Here is a 15,336-nt window from a genome sequence, read left to right on the forward strand (position 1 = left end):
AGGTTAAAAATATATTATACTAGCTGAAGCCGCGCGGTTTCACCCGCGTGGTTCCCGTTCCCGTAGGCATACGGGGATAGTATATATCCTATAGCCTTCCTTGATAAATGGGCTATGTATCACTAAAAGAAATTTTCAAATCGGACCAGTACTTTCTGCGATTCATCAAACAAACAAACAAACACTTCAGCTTCATAATAGTAGTATAGATTCGTATTTGAATAAAATTACGTCAATTTAGATTACTCCGAGTTAAAACTAACCTCGTCATTAGTCTTGTATTACGGTACTCATCTGACGGAAAACTTAAGAGAAATGACGGAAAACTTTTCAAGAGAAAATGTTCGCTAAACAACGCTCATTACCCAGTGTAGTGCGTAGAAAGCTAACGCTAATTGAGTTCTTGCGATAATAGAGGATTAATAGACCAACTCAAACTTTAACACCACTTTTTGAAGACATGATTTTGTCAAACTAGAGAACTGTGTTGTCGGTCTAGTGGGTCTCTGGGCCGAGGAGCGAGCTATGAAATATTGAGCTCAACACTTTCAAAATTCTTAGATTAGCTTAAGTTTGGAGTTGGAAGTTGTTCGTGATGATACACTCCCGCTTCAGAAAACCAAACAAAGGTTCCCAAACATTGTTTTCTCATAGACAGTTTTCGAAGTCCAGATGGTTCTGGTGGACTCTTTGCAGCATGTCCGAATTTTTGTCACGCCAACCTACATCCCTGTCGAGTGTCCAGTGGACCCTAAGGGGTCCATATGGACCACTTTGGGAATCAATATGGTTAACAATCGGCTTCGGTTGTTGTCTATACTAATTTTATAAAGAAATACAGATTATGAGGTTGTAAGGGTTGTAAGGGTTGTATCTGGATCTCACGTTATGTGAGTGTCATAGGCTATTCCTCGCTATATTTTATCCCCGTATTCCCACCAAGACGGAAACTAGGCGGATGAATCCGCGGGGCGTATGCTGACCATTTGAATATATGTAAACCAGACAATTTGAATCAGTTTTGAGAAATAATCATATTCGTACTTGATTCGTACCTACTACAATTTGTCTTCAAGTTAAGTAAAATGTAGTTCTCTAGCTACATTTTATAATTTAACTAGCAAACGCCCGCGACTTCGTCAGACCTTCGACCCCCGTAATCCGACCCTGTCTCAAAATCCGTTCTTAGCGGATACCTACTAACTATAAACTACCTCCCTCCTAAATTTCATCTTTGTACGTCAAGCTGGTTTCGAGATTTCATTAAGAATGACTTTTCGCATTTATACTATGCTAGCGAACGCCCGCGACTTCGTCTGTGAATCCAATTTTTCACAAATCCGGGAACCATAGACTTTTCCAGGATGAAAGTACAAAAATCCCATGTGTTAATATAGAGTAAAATCTATTTCCATTCCAAATTTCAGCCAAATAACCTCAGAAGCCGCAGCGTAAAGGAGGAACAAACATACACACTTACACACAAACTTTCGCTTTTATAATATTAGTGTGATGTGGCATTTATGTATATGAAGATTTCAAGTGGTGACTCAGACTTGTACGTGGTGTGTACATGGGTACACACCACGTAGAAGTCTACAACTATACGTACCTACTGTATGTGACAGTCTAATAAGCAATGCAGGTGTAGAGGTCGCGGTCTCTCAATTAAACGTTAGCCATAATGTGTCTACGGTATCAGGCTGTGGTACTTTGCCTAGTGAAATCGTTGAATTAATTGGAGCAGACAAGTATTGCATAGAAACAGACGTTAGTTCAAAAAAGTTCATTATGATTAGTGAATAGTGAATGACATCGCAACTGGACGTTGTAGAGTCAACATCTGAGAGTACTCCGGTTTCGGAGTAAAACGTGCGTAGAGAGTTTCTGTCAGATTTGAATGACGTTGTTGCTTGGATTCATCTGTTTCTAGCGAGTAATAGTATAGTTAGTCAATTATTTAATATAGCAGAAAATTCTTATAGGGCGCCGAAAAATATAATCATAATTTGAGAGCGTGAGTTCGTATCCCACTTCTGACACTATGTTGGGATATTGGAAGATATAATTATAACCTTAATAAAACGGCATTTACTTATTGACTTTAATATAATCAGGTTCAGTAAGATGAGTAATTGACACGACACAAGCTGTCACATAAACATTGACAATGACATTAACATTTGACGTTTGACAGTACACATGAAGACTATAACTTAACATAGACTAATGCTCATAACATGAACATGTCCAAAAATACGCCTATAATATCCTACGCTTCTGTTGCAATATAGAATTTAATTAAAGTGTATTGCAAATTTTACAGGCTACCAGATTCACTTCAACATCAAACATCCAATCAACCAATATCTCACAAAAATCTCTACTTCTCCACGTGTAAACAAAAATACCCTGAACAATTAAACAATTTTCATCGGCTTTTACTGCTAACTCCGTCCTTGAGCTTTGAGCGCTGCATAGCATTGCCACAAAACAAAGTTTGCATCAATCAAGCTCAGTCAATATTCGGAAAGTAAACTTTAAAACATAAATGTAGGTTGTTCGTTTCTAATTTTTCATGGTCAATGAAAGTTGCTGAAATTTTCAATATCTATTTACATTTTCGTATTTTATCCTAATATTTATTGACATCATCGCCATTTACATTAGCCTAATTGTATTGGTTCATTTCAGTCTACAGACCCACTTTCTAATGGTAGGCGTCCACATATCCGCATCGAACGGATTTTCAAGTTTACGGTGGATTCGTGCGGAACAGTGAAAGCACTTGTGTGACTTTATACAAAGTATAATGATGCGTTTGATGGATATCTGGACGCCTACCATTATAAGGAGTTTTTTGGAGCCCAACACACTAAACGGCAAGCAGGATTAAGATGATTGATTCTGTGATTATCTCTATCAATGTGACCGGGAACGATGGACCTCCAAGACACTCCTGGACCTCCAGTGTACCTCTGGCGATTTCCCAACTCTGGACTGTCTTTGAGAAATTTCTAGTAGAAAAAAGTCCTAATATCTCTACAGACCTCATTCACTCCAAGTTTTTAGCTTTGAAAATTAATGTACGTATTTTATAGAAATCAATTACTCTTTATGAGATTTTACGGCCCGCTTTAAGGTTAAGGTACTTATTATACAAAGATTACGTCAATCTATTAAGTTATCTTGATTGGACCCTAATTTTACTCAACTTTGTATACATTTAATTTCCTTTATAACTCCTTATCGCGTCTTTGGCACGTTCATCCAAAAAGAAACGCTATTTCATTTGCTTCAGAAAACTTTCTACTGTGTTTTCTAATTGATTTGACTTCGATGTACCATAAATGTTCGACTTTAAATTGTGCAGAACAAATTGGTTCTGCTACCCCATAATAACTAAATACCAAAACGTTCACGTCCTATGGCTATAAATAAATTGTTCCTGGACGCAAAGACTGACTTACATAGAACATAGCGTCCAGTGGATATGACCTCTACCTTGGAATCGGAGAGAGTAGATTCGAATCCAGTCCGGGGCATGCTATTACAACTTTTCAGGTAAGTGTACTTAAACAAATTAAAAAAGTGTCTCTAACGGTAAAAAGAAAAATCGTGAGGAAACCTGAGAATTTTATTAATTTTCTACGTGTGTTAAGTATGCCAATCCGCAATAGACCAGCGTGGTGGTCTTTTAGCCTGTCATCAACCCATATTCGGCTCACTGCTGAGCTCGAGTCTCCTCTCAGAATGAGAGGGGTTAGGCCAATAGTCCACCACGCTGGCCCAATGCGGATTGGCAGACTTCACACACGCAGAGAATTAAGATAATTCTCTGGTATGCAGGTTTCCTCACGATGTTTTCCTTCACCGATAATTAATAGAACCCCTCTCATTCGAGACGAGACTCGTGTTTAAAAACGAAACAGTTAATGATGATGATGATGATGATGATGATGATGATGATGATGATGATGATGATGATGATGATGATGATAATGATGATGATTATTATATAATAATAAAACATAGAAGGTAAAGAGTTCTCATTGTCTCATTTGATATCATTTTGATATCATAGCTCCGCCCGGTAGACAACGCAACAGAGAATTTAAAATAACAGAAAAGGTGGGTAAAGCATAAAACCATTATAATTAAAACTGGAGTGGAATCTTCAACTCGAGCATTTTTACCATTAAAGCATTGTAACACGGATTAATTTATAAAAGAGTGTTTTCTTTTCAAAATTCAGGTCGTCCACGTCATGCGAGCGAGCCCTCTCTTCGTAATTATGCCACGCGAGTCCAACTACGGAATGAAATTTTAATACACGAGTAAGTAATGTATACTAACTATATGAAATAAATTCTACGATTTTTAACCGACCTTAAAAAAAAGGAGGTGATTCTCAATTCGACGAGTATGTTTTTTTTTTTAAATGTTTGTTACCTCATAACTTCGTAATTTTTTTTTTATTGTTTACAAGTTAGCCCTTGACTACAATCTCACCTGATGGTAAGTGATGATGCAGTCTAAGATGGAAGCGGGCTAACTTGTTTGGAGGAGGATGAAAATCCACACCCCTTTCGGTTTCTACACGGCATCGTACCGGAACCGTAAATCGCTTGGCGGTACGTCTTTGCCAGTAGGGTGGTAACTAGCCACGGCCGAAGCCTCCCACCAGCCAGACCTGGACTAATTAAGAAAATCTCAATATGCCCAGCCGGGGATCGAACCCAGGACCTCCGTTTTGTAAATCCACCGCACATACCACTGCGTCACGGAGGCCGTCATTTATTAACCAATTTTGAAAATTCTTTTCCCAGTCCATACGGCTAAGTCCAAACACAACATAACAAGACATATTATGTTCAATCCCCGCCCGATGTACAACTGTCGTATCCACTCCTAACAAAATTTTTACGACAAGTAGTTTTCTCTCTTCCTTTATTGGTTATATATATAAGATGGTATGCCAAACATTCTGGAATAAGAATAAAAGAATATGGAAGAATCTAAAGTCAATCCATCATAGACTTATTAAGCATCTCTAATGCTCCGTTAACAAGCTTTGCTATTTTATGATAACAATTAACATAACACCTTATTAATTCTTCATTTAAAATTAACAATCGAAAATACATGCCACTAATCTTACAAGCAAACTCCTCATAACCCGTGCGCAATAACTTGACACCTGGCTACCAAACAACCATACATACACAGTACAAACATCATTCGAGCCAGGTGTCAAGTTAATCCATACGAGCTGTAGATTATAACCTAGTCATATCGGACACAAGATATATGCTACTTTGATTCAAGATGAATTCCATTTCTAGAATCCTTGACTCACTTGTTGATACCTTTTATACCTCTAGAGTCGAGTCTTTTCCTATTGAATTTATTGATCTCATAAATATCCAGCCGGTTATCGTACTCGCTCATACAATAGCTTTCCTTTTGAGTTTTCTTGGATGCGTCCTAGTTTTGAAGCCATCGAAGCTTGCTTCTTGGGTAGAGTTTCAGACGTTTAGAAAATTATATTATACTAGTAGACGCCGCGCGGTTTCACCCGCGTGGTTCCCGTTCCCGTAGGAATACGGGGATAAAATATAGACTATAGCCTTCCTCGATAAATGGGCTATCTAACACTGAAAGGATTTTTCAAATCGTACAAGTAGTTCCTGAGATTAGCGCGTTTAATCAATCAAACAAACAAACTCTTTAGCTTTATAATATTAGTATAGATGTATACGTATAGATAATATTTGATAAACCATATTATAAGATTCAATATATTCAAATTGATTTCATATAATTATTAATTCATAACCAATGAAATTGATTGATTACTTGTTAATATTCCAAGTACAACAATATAGGTTTAGGTGAAGTTATGTAGATATAGAACGATAGCTAGGTATATCTCGAATAATTATATTGTTGCGGCCAGTTAATTTCATCAAATTGAAATTGTTAGACATGTTATTGCAACCTGGACTGACCCTAATGTATACAATAAGTATACATTAGGGTCATAACAAAACTGTAATAGGTCCAACTATGTCCATCGAAAATATTTTAAAAAATATTATTAGAGGGCTATTAAGCATCGACATTTTATACTAGAGACAGGGCACTAGCGCATCAACGTCTCCAGGTCGTTATTTCTGGGTTAGGGTAGTATACGAGAGGTTCAGGAAAAAGTTTCAACTTGCCTCAAATATTGACCTTAAAATGTCGACCAGCTCTCGGTTGAAAAAGATTTACACGACTTTTAGTTTTACCTAAATAAACGTGAGAGCATACAAAAATACCTCTTCCAACCTTCGACAATATTTCATACTATAATATTCACACTGCAAACACACTCGAAAAAGCGACCTACGGGAATTCGTGGAAAATTCATAAAAAATTGCTTATATTTTACTAACATACTTTTTATTCTTTTTTTTATTTAATGTCAAGTTCTATTTAAAGACTTGACCGCGATCTCACCTGATGTTTTATGTGACGATGCAGGCTAACAGCGGAATTCATAGACATTGTAGGGGCACCTCAGGAGGTATTTCTCAAACAAATAGAGGTTACTGTTACATAGAAGCGGGCTAACTTGGAAGAGGTTTAGTAAAACCTCTTCAAGTTATTCTACCCATGCCTCGGGCAGTTTCTACGCGGCATGTTACCGGAACGCTAAATCACTTGACGGTACTATAGGTAACTAGCTCGTCCGAAGCCTACCAGAAAAAAAACGAACAAAAACACGACTCGTACATCCACATAAAAGCGTTTACATGTAAACTACAGTAATTTGTGGATTATATAGCTATCTAAACTCAATATAAGCGTCGATGAAGGTCTACATTGGAGGCGTGAAGAACCACGGCGTCGTGAAAATTGATATACAGGGTGCTCGGGAGTATTTCCTATAACTCTAGGGTTATATTCTTAAAAAAAAATTAAAATGTTCAAGGAACGTGTGTTCTAAAATGAATATTTTCGAAGTAAAAAATATTTCTTTTGTAAATCAATCTTAAAACGTGTCCCCTATACGCATCGCATCCTTATCGTAACGACGTATTTATATTTTAAAATGAAACGTCGCTTTGTTACATCAATAGTCGGTGTTATTTGAATTACTATTTATGAAAACATGTTTGTTTTTGTAGTTAATAAAATTTAGACATGCAGTTCTGTTCCTATAAGTGGTCCTGTTAATTAAAGTTAGTGAAAGTTGAAGTTATGTGAAATACTACCGAGCACCCTGTATAACGAATCAGAGATAATTTGAGTCGGGTCAAGTTGTAATCATCGACACTCCACGAGACAACTAATTTGACAGTAATTTGAACACAGACTATGCTCATAAAATATTATGTATCATGTAAATCGGTGATAATGAACAATGAAAGATGAGTAAGAACTAAAGCTTTAATTAATTAAGAAAATGAAGTGAGAATACAAAAACCACTTTCTATAATAACTTATCAACATTCAACAAAACCTAATTCTAGATTTCAATTAACATTAATTTCAATGTTGAAATTCAATGAATCACTTAGCAATTACCACAGAGCTATTGAGGCTTTAGAGAGGAGCTAAAGCCTCAATCGCAGTTTTAAATGTCGTTTCTAACCTAATATGTTTAAAAAGAGATATTCGCGTTCAAAAACGTAATACAGCCACCGACTAACAAATAAAAATACATCAATTTGAAAAACGCCACAAGCAAATCCTAATATCCGATTCCACATAAAACATTCCATATTTTATTGCAAGCGAACCCACGGACTCAGAGCCGGATGTGGGTATAAGCTAATATCCTCCGAGGCCCAGGCAGAGGCTTTACTTTCCAACTTCTAATCAATTTCATCGGCGCGACGCGACGTCAATATCACGATACCTTTCCACTTAGTTGCAAGGTATATTAATTTTCTCATTATAGATTAAACTAAAATTATTATTGGAGGAAATAAATTTTCTATAAATATTCTCTTCACACAACAAAAAAGTTCGCCTTTTGGTTTAATATGTAAAATCTAAGCTTACACAACAATTAGGATTTGATTGTTTATTTGTCACGAATAAGCTCCGAAACTACTGGACCGATTTAAAAAATTCTTTCTCCAATGGAAAGCTACTTTATCAGCGACAATAATAGGCTATATTCGATTCCCGTATTCCTATGAAAATGAGAGCTATACGGGTGAAACCGTGGGTGGTCAATAATAAAAAACTTTTCGGTAAATTCAGCCTAAAATACATTATAGCAACAGTTTAATTATAGGAAAGCTGTATCACGGTGATAAAGAATCTCCATTCGCACGTAATTTTGTCCCTCGCTAAGTAACCTAAGGAGCTTGACTCTATGTTGTGACAACATCATTTGTCATACTATAAAAGCCGTTCGAATTTTATTCACTGGCGGTATTTTTTGGCATAATGAATCAAAGCTAATCCTCGCAACATTGAAGTTGCTAATAAGGCTGACAAATTGATGTTTATATTGTTGGGAAAACGTAGTTGGAGAAAATGTTCTCGGCTATATAACATGGCTTAGTTCTATATTAAAACGGGTGTCCCAGGGCTGTTCTGGTGGGATCTGTCAAGGTTTGGCTTTGCGGGGAGAAGGGGAGTGGTAAATACTTTTAAAGGTTATCCTTAACCCGTATACCGTTTAAGCTTATTCTCTGCCACTTAAGGGTTTATTGGTAACATTCTTGGTGGGAATTGATAGACCTAATAGGTTTTCATTCAATAACTAGCGGACTCAGTCAAGGTTCGCTTTAACTTTAGTACGCTTCTTCCCTACCTACCCTACCCTACAAATGCTTCATACAAACTTCCACCCCCCATTTCGGGGAAGTAGTTCCACCCCACACTTTCAAATTTATATTAATATATTAAAAAGTTTGGATTATGTTTTGCTCTTTAAATCCACTTCTGATATCAACTTGTCTCCGACAATATTTTAATAGAGCCATAATAGCTCCACGGCAAAGGGCCCGGACTCATCACCGAGGGGTGGTGGTTCGATCCCCGCCCGTTGAAAATTTGTCGTACCCACTCCTAAACACAGTCTTTTCCGACTAGTATGAGGGGAACAGTAATATTGGTCATATTTCAAGAAATGGCAAAAATTCTTTAAAAAAATATTCAAAAGCATGGTAGGCTATAAAAATAGATAATAGTACTCGAAAAACTGATCCTTTAGCTGACAGTCATAAAGTTAGGTTACAGTCAGAGACAATACAAATCAACCTATTAGTGTTTGTGTCTCTTTCTATACATAGAAGTACTTGTATTTATTCACCGAGCCCGGTGATGATTCATTCTAACAATTCTGGGTATTTCCCGAAATACTCGGAACACTAATGTAATTCAGGAATAAGCACTTAAGCCAACAAATTTCCCCATCCCACGCTGCAACTTTGCTACAACCTTCTTCAATGACGTTCACTGAAGGGTAACAAATCATTAGGTATTATTTTTAGATACACTTCAACTTCAACAGTCGCCTACACAATAACCTTTAATATATACCGTAATACGGGAGATCTTTAAAGGGCACGATTTATCCTGATAAATTGCCCTTTTAACGTAATAAGAATTCAAATAGGAGAATGAACATTTCGCATGTTGCTATTTTTGTTTGCTGCTTTATATTTTTCTTCTGGTATGATTGAAGTCTCTCGTTTTGGTTACAATTTGTATTCGCGTTTGATTTATTCTAGTCTAAGAGCCCGTGAACTTCAGAACTTCGTCATTTTATAAAAGCTTAAAGTTTGTCAGCTCATACTTCTACCATAAGTAGGTACAGTAACCAATTATAGCAAGAGTTTAGACCGTGGTAGCTTTTAGGAGGTAGCAGGTTTTAAGGACCCAGACCCTCAACCGTCTAAGTATAAAGTGTAATGTTTTTATGTTTTCCTCGGCGTAATATGAGAAATTATATCCCCAGTCGCCGGTTACTTAGCTTCTTGGCAACCCTTCGAAAAACACTATTTAATTTGAAACTTTAAGGATCTCTAGCGAAGGAATGCCATAAAGCTAAGTGTCGGTCGAATGGGGATATCCATTGGTAAAATTATCTATACTAATATTATAAAGAGGTAAAGTTTGTAAGTTTGTTACAATTTTTTGAAATGGGGTAATCTTCGGAACTACTGGACCGATTTTAAAAATTCTTTCACCAGTAGAATGCTACGTTATCGGGGAGTGCTATAGGCTATATTTTATATTTCTATCATATATAACTACTGAGATATCGCGGGTTTTCTCTTACAGGTCAGACCGAAAAACTTACTTTTTCGCATGCGCTGCCTCAACCATTGCGTATAACTGAAATAAATGTATGGAGGCTTTTTGAACCTTTAAAAGTTCTACAAAAAAGTCCGCGACACCATATATCTATCTTTTATATTTTAGCAGATATAGTACCTTTAGTACTTTAATAAATTATTTAAATTTTAAACTAAGGTTTACGTCATTATTTACACAACTAAACTTAAATCCTTATCAAAATAAATGATTTAATAATCACAAGGATATTATAGAGATAAGATTTGCCCTTTACAGTATGTTAATTAGTTATATAGTTTTGGAGATAATACAAAATTTCTGAAAGTCGCAGAAATGCCGCTATATGACGCCCCGCGGTTTCGATTACGTGGTTCCCGTTCCTGTATGAATATGAGGACCAAACATAGCCTATGACACTCGCAAATAATGTAGCTTTCTATTGGTAAAAGAATTTTCCAAATCGGTCCAGTAGATCCAGAGATTACCCCCGACAACCACACAAACTTTACCTCTTTATAGTATTAGCATAAAAGTCGCTTGGGAAATTATAGTCTTTTGGTCATTGCACCACGCACAAAAGGCTGGACCAATTTTGCTGAGGGTAGGGATAGGATAGAGGTAGGGAAGGGGTAGGATAGAGGTAGGGTAGGGGTAATTTAGGGAAAGTGTAGGGTAGGGTAGGGTAGGGTACGGATAATTTAGGGGTAGTGTAGGGTAGGGGCAAGGTAGAGGTAGGGGAAGGATATGGAACGTATAGGGTAGGGGAGGAGTAGGATAGGGGTAGGGTACGGGTAGGGTAGGGTTAGGGTAGGGATAAGGTAGGGGTAGGGAAGGGTTAGGGTTAGCGGTAGGGTCGGAGTAAGGTAAGGGTAGGGTAGGGGTAGATTAGGGGTAGGGTAGGATAGGGTATGGATAGGTTACGGGTAGGGTTAGGGTAGGGTAAGGTGGGGGGAAGGAAGGGTAAGCATTAGCGGTAGGGTAGGAGTAAGGTAGGGGTAGGGTAGGGTAGGGTAGGGTTGGGTAGGTTTACGAGCAGGGTAAGGTAAAGGTAGAGAAGTTTACATCAATTTTTACGCGGACGAAGTCGCGGGCGTCCGCTAGTACTTTATATTTAGGTGGTTGAGGGTCTGGATCCATGAAACTTGTTATCTCCCAAAGCCACTACGGTCGAAACTCCAGTTGGTTACGGTACTCATCTACAGTAGGAGCATGGGCTGACAAACTTTCACCTTTTAAAAAATGACGAAGGTCTAGCTGTCGCTGGCTCTCCGTCTATTCGTTTGTGTGGCGTGTTGTGGTACTTACTTTCATCTGATTGTGGCGCTGATAGGATGGCACTGTGCTTCTTTTTCACTTCTTCGACGTTAGCCTGAATCTTATCTATCATTTCTCGTATCTCTTCCACCTGCAAAAAGAAAGATATCATAAGCACTTTTTAACAATTCCTCTATTTAAATAATGTTTAAAAGTATGTTATTTTTAGCTTTTATTGGGGGCTTTGAGCCCAGCGAGCGAATCAAGAAAATCCGTAACGAAAATAAACCTAACATCCAAGCCGTGCATCAAGTTCACACATTTCGACGTCATCATATCGACTCATCTGGACAAGTGGTGTGAAACTAAGGGGCAAAACTTATTTAACCAGAGTTCGATTCCATCTCAACGTTCGTTTTTTTTATTGATTTAGTCTTTTTGTTGTTATATTTAAGTGACTTTATTTTTATATTTCTCGTTTATTCAATAAAAGAAAAAAAAATACTGCATAAATAATTATAATTGCATAAGTTGATAAAAAATGCAATAGCTTTACCGAGGCAGAAACCGAATGCCACACGTATTTTTAAAATTATTGTTGTATTTATTGATATATCATAATGGGTTTTGCCTGCTTCATTCGCATCTAATAGTTCTTTTCTATAAGTATAGATAATGACTGTTTTTAGATAGAAATAGTACTTCTTTTGCTGGATTGAAGGTACTCGGACTTTTCGTCGCAAAAAGTAAATCGCATGTTTAGTTTACTCAAGACAACATAAAATTGACAACACTGTGAAGATAAGTTTATCGTACACTCGCAGTTACTTAGTCCATATATTGACCTACTGTCTTGAAAAAAAAAAGAAACTAAAAGAAAAGGAGACACAAAAGTTACATCACAGTAATTGTTTCCGGCGCTTAAGCCTTTGTAAGAAAAGGCATCACCACCCAACTTGACCTCCTCCCAACTCTTTTGTTAACTAGACACTAAAATGTTCAAGAGTTTTACGGTCTTTTCAGTACACGCAAACAGAACCCTATTAAAATAGAACTGTCGCTGGATGAAAATTTCATTATTGTACTAGCTTTTACTCTGGACTTTGCTACGCTTATATTTATGGATCTAAGAGCTTTGTTGATTTGTACAAGTTTTAATAATAATAATTTTGATTTATTGATGATTGATTGACTCTCTGAATAAACACTTTGCAAATGTAAATGTAAGAGCAACTGTTGAGTTTCTTGCAGCAGGCAGCAGAACCTGCCTTCCGAACCGGTGGTAGAGTCATAAACAGTCAATTTTGACGTTTCAAAAGTGCTTGTAACCTAAGCCTATTTAAAATACCTAAATGAATTTTGATTTTGGTTTTTATTATGAAATAGCAAAAGCCCTATAAAACTTGTACAAATCAACAAAACGCAATTCCATATAGGTACTTACACGTTCGATTAAATATCCACAGGGACATAATATGAATACGCCAACATCCATTATTGGATATATTTATTATATAAATGTTTGGGCGAGGATCTACGTTTATTTATGAGTATTACAGTTCTGTGTGTGCATTATTTATTATTTACCGCCTCTTCAAGTTAAATTTAAACTTTTAATATGTTTCCTTTGCATATATATATGCTAACTAGCTAACTACCTAATAGTTAGCTAGTTAGCAAAAATATTTATATAAAGTTTATAATTCGACACGATACCTAAAAGTTCGGTCATAAAAATTACTTGGGAAAGTTTGAAATTCTGAAAATGTTCAATTTTTGTATGGAGATAGTGACACTAATTCCATTGTTATGTCCAATACAATGCACCAACACAACATTATGTTCTCTTAGCTCGTCCATGCGAAGGCTGTATGGCTTTCCGGCTCGGCTTGATTGTTTATCTACAGACTTAGACGAACGTAATTTAGAAATGTTGACTGTTGGAGTGGAGCCAACAAGATGCAGCCAGCCTTGTATCGCAGGATATATTTAACAACTTGGAAAATCGAGAGTAATAAGTTTTGAGGTAAACAAGATACGATGGAATTGGAAAATCCCAGATCTTATTAATCCAGCGTTTAGCTACGTAATGCGGGCTACAGACCTTCAGTTTTAACTGTTCGAAATTTCAATTAAATTCATTAGAAAAACCTTTGTACAGCTCACGAATTACATTAATTTGCCTATACGGACGTTTTAACTGAACATTTTCACTGTACAGTTACAACTGCAGGTTATAAACTTGTAGCCCGCATAAGTTAGATTTATTCTGTCTATACTAATATTATAAAGCTGAAGATTTTGTTTGTTTGAACGCGCTAATCTCACCAACTACTGGTCCGATTTGAAAAATGCTTTCAGTGTTAGATAGCCCATTTATCGAGGTAGGCTATAGGCATATCATTCCCGTATTCCTACGGGAACGGGAACCACGCGGGTGAAACCGAGCGGTGTCAGCTAGTTCATGGATATACATCATATTTTTACTATCGGGCGTTTCCCAGTTACGAAATATATTCCATCTCGGAACGTTGCAAATTTAATTTGGCTCGCGACTTAATTTTCGTGGAATATTTGGCTCGCCTTATACTCGTAATCCTTGGGCCCAGAAACATAATATTTATTCACCATGATATTGCTCAAAGTATGTGATAATCATGACGATTCGGACAAAATCAAAGACGTAAGAAACCATGATGATGGCGGGGCGTTGGTGGGACATCTATCAGACCTCGGTGCATCCGATAACAAAAACTCCCCCGGAATATCCCGGCAAAATTTAACAAGGTCACTACTAGATTTTAAATATCTTTCTTTATCTATTCTTAATGTGCTTCAATTTGGAAATTTTACTCTTCGCTTACCTACTACTTTGACTCGCCATAAATATCACATACCTACACAAGTTTGTGCATTATAGTCATGCATGAAAAAATTGGGCCCAATATCCTAAAACAGATTACACAACTGAATAGAATTGGACAAAACGGTTCAGTTAGCCCCCAAGCTACAATAAAGATAGAAAGAAAAGTAAAAGGTCTGGTGACTCGAAATACGGATCGCCTTAGCTTCTGGAGCAGAATCTCAGACAATATTATTTACTGGAAATAAATATTGTAATAACAAGGAATTTCAATTTTTAAGATCTGTGGTCTCCTATCGACAGAACTGTTAAGGACTTAAAACGGCAATTTGGTAAAGCAAAAGCTGGCAAGTTTCCAACTTCAAATCCAATGCCCACTAAGGGTGTTATAAACTGTAAACTTTAAGGATAGTGTTTAGTAACTCGTAATATTTGATCTATAAACTTAATATAATATTATATATTTTACTATCTGTAACGTAACTTGCTGTCTACATAACTGCACAGTAACTGTTTAGTTAAATCGTCCGTGTGTAGTTTTTTCTAATGATTTTATTGAAATTGCAATTAATTAAAACTGTACAGTCAAAACGTATCTATACGTTTTGACTGTACAGTTTTTTTTTTCAGTTTTTATTTGTTTGTGTGATATGGATATCTAAAAGTGGAATCCGTAGACGCAGTAGGGGCACCCCCAGGGGATCATTCACCCACTGAGTGTCAAATTCTCAAACAAATAGAGGTCAAATTCGACACTCAGCGGCTTTCCCTACAACGTCTATAAATTCCACTGTAAAAACACAAAACATTGTGTGTTCACAGGAAGGAATGAAGTTGGGTAACGGTCGCAGGCAACAAACGATAGCAGAACAGTTTAGGCCTATCAAAGTTAATTCGTTTAAAGGATCCCT

General features: G+C 36.8%; 1 protein-coding gene across 6 annotated transcripts in view; it reads right to left on the minus strand.

Annotated features, from left to right (window-relative positions):
* Positions 1 to 15,336, minus strand: part of LOC112047017 (syntaxin-1A) — a 109,768-nt gene that overhangs the window by 39,288 nt on the left and 55,144 nt on the right. For all 6 annotated transcript variants that reach the window (XM_052881512.1, XM_024083933.2, XM_024083916.2 and 3 more), the window contains exon 3: positions 11,614 to 11,713. In XM_052881512.1, the coding sequence (XP_052737472.1) occupies positions 11,614 to 11,713 (100 nt within the window). The remainder of the gene's footprint in view (positions 1 to 11,613; positions 11,714 to 15,336) is intronic.

This window comes from Bicyclus anynana, chromosome 5, assembly GCF_947172395.1.
Source record: "Bicyclus anynana chromosome 5, ilBicAnyn1.1, whole genome shotgun sequence".
Lineage (NCBI taxonomy): Eukaryota > Metazoa > Arthropoda > Insecta > Lepidoptera > Nymphalidae > Bicyclus > Bicyclus anynana.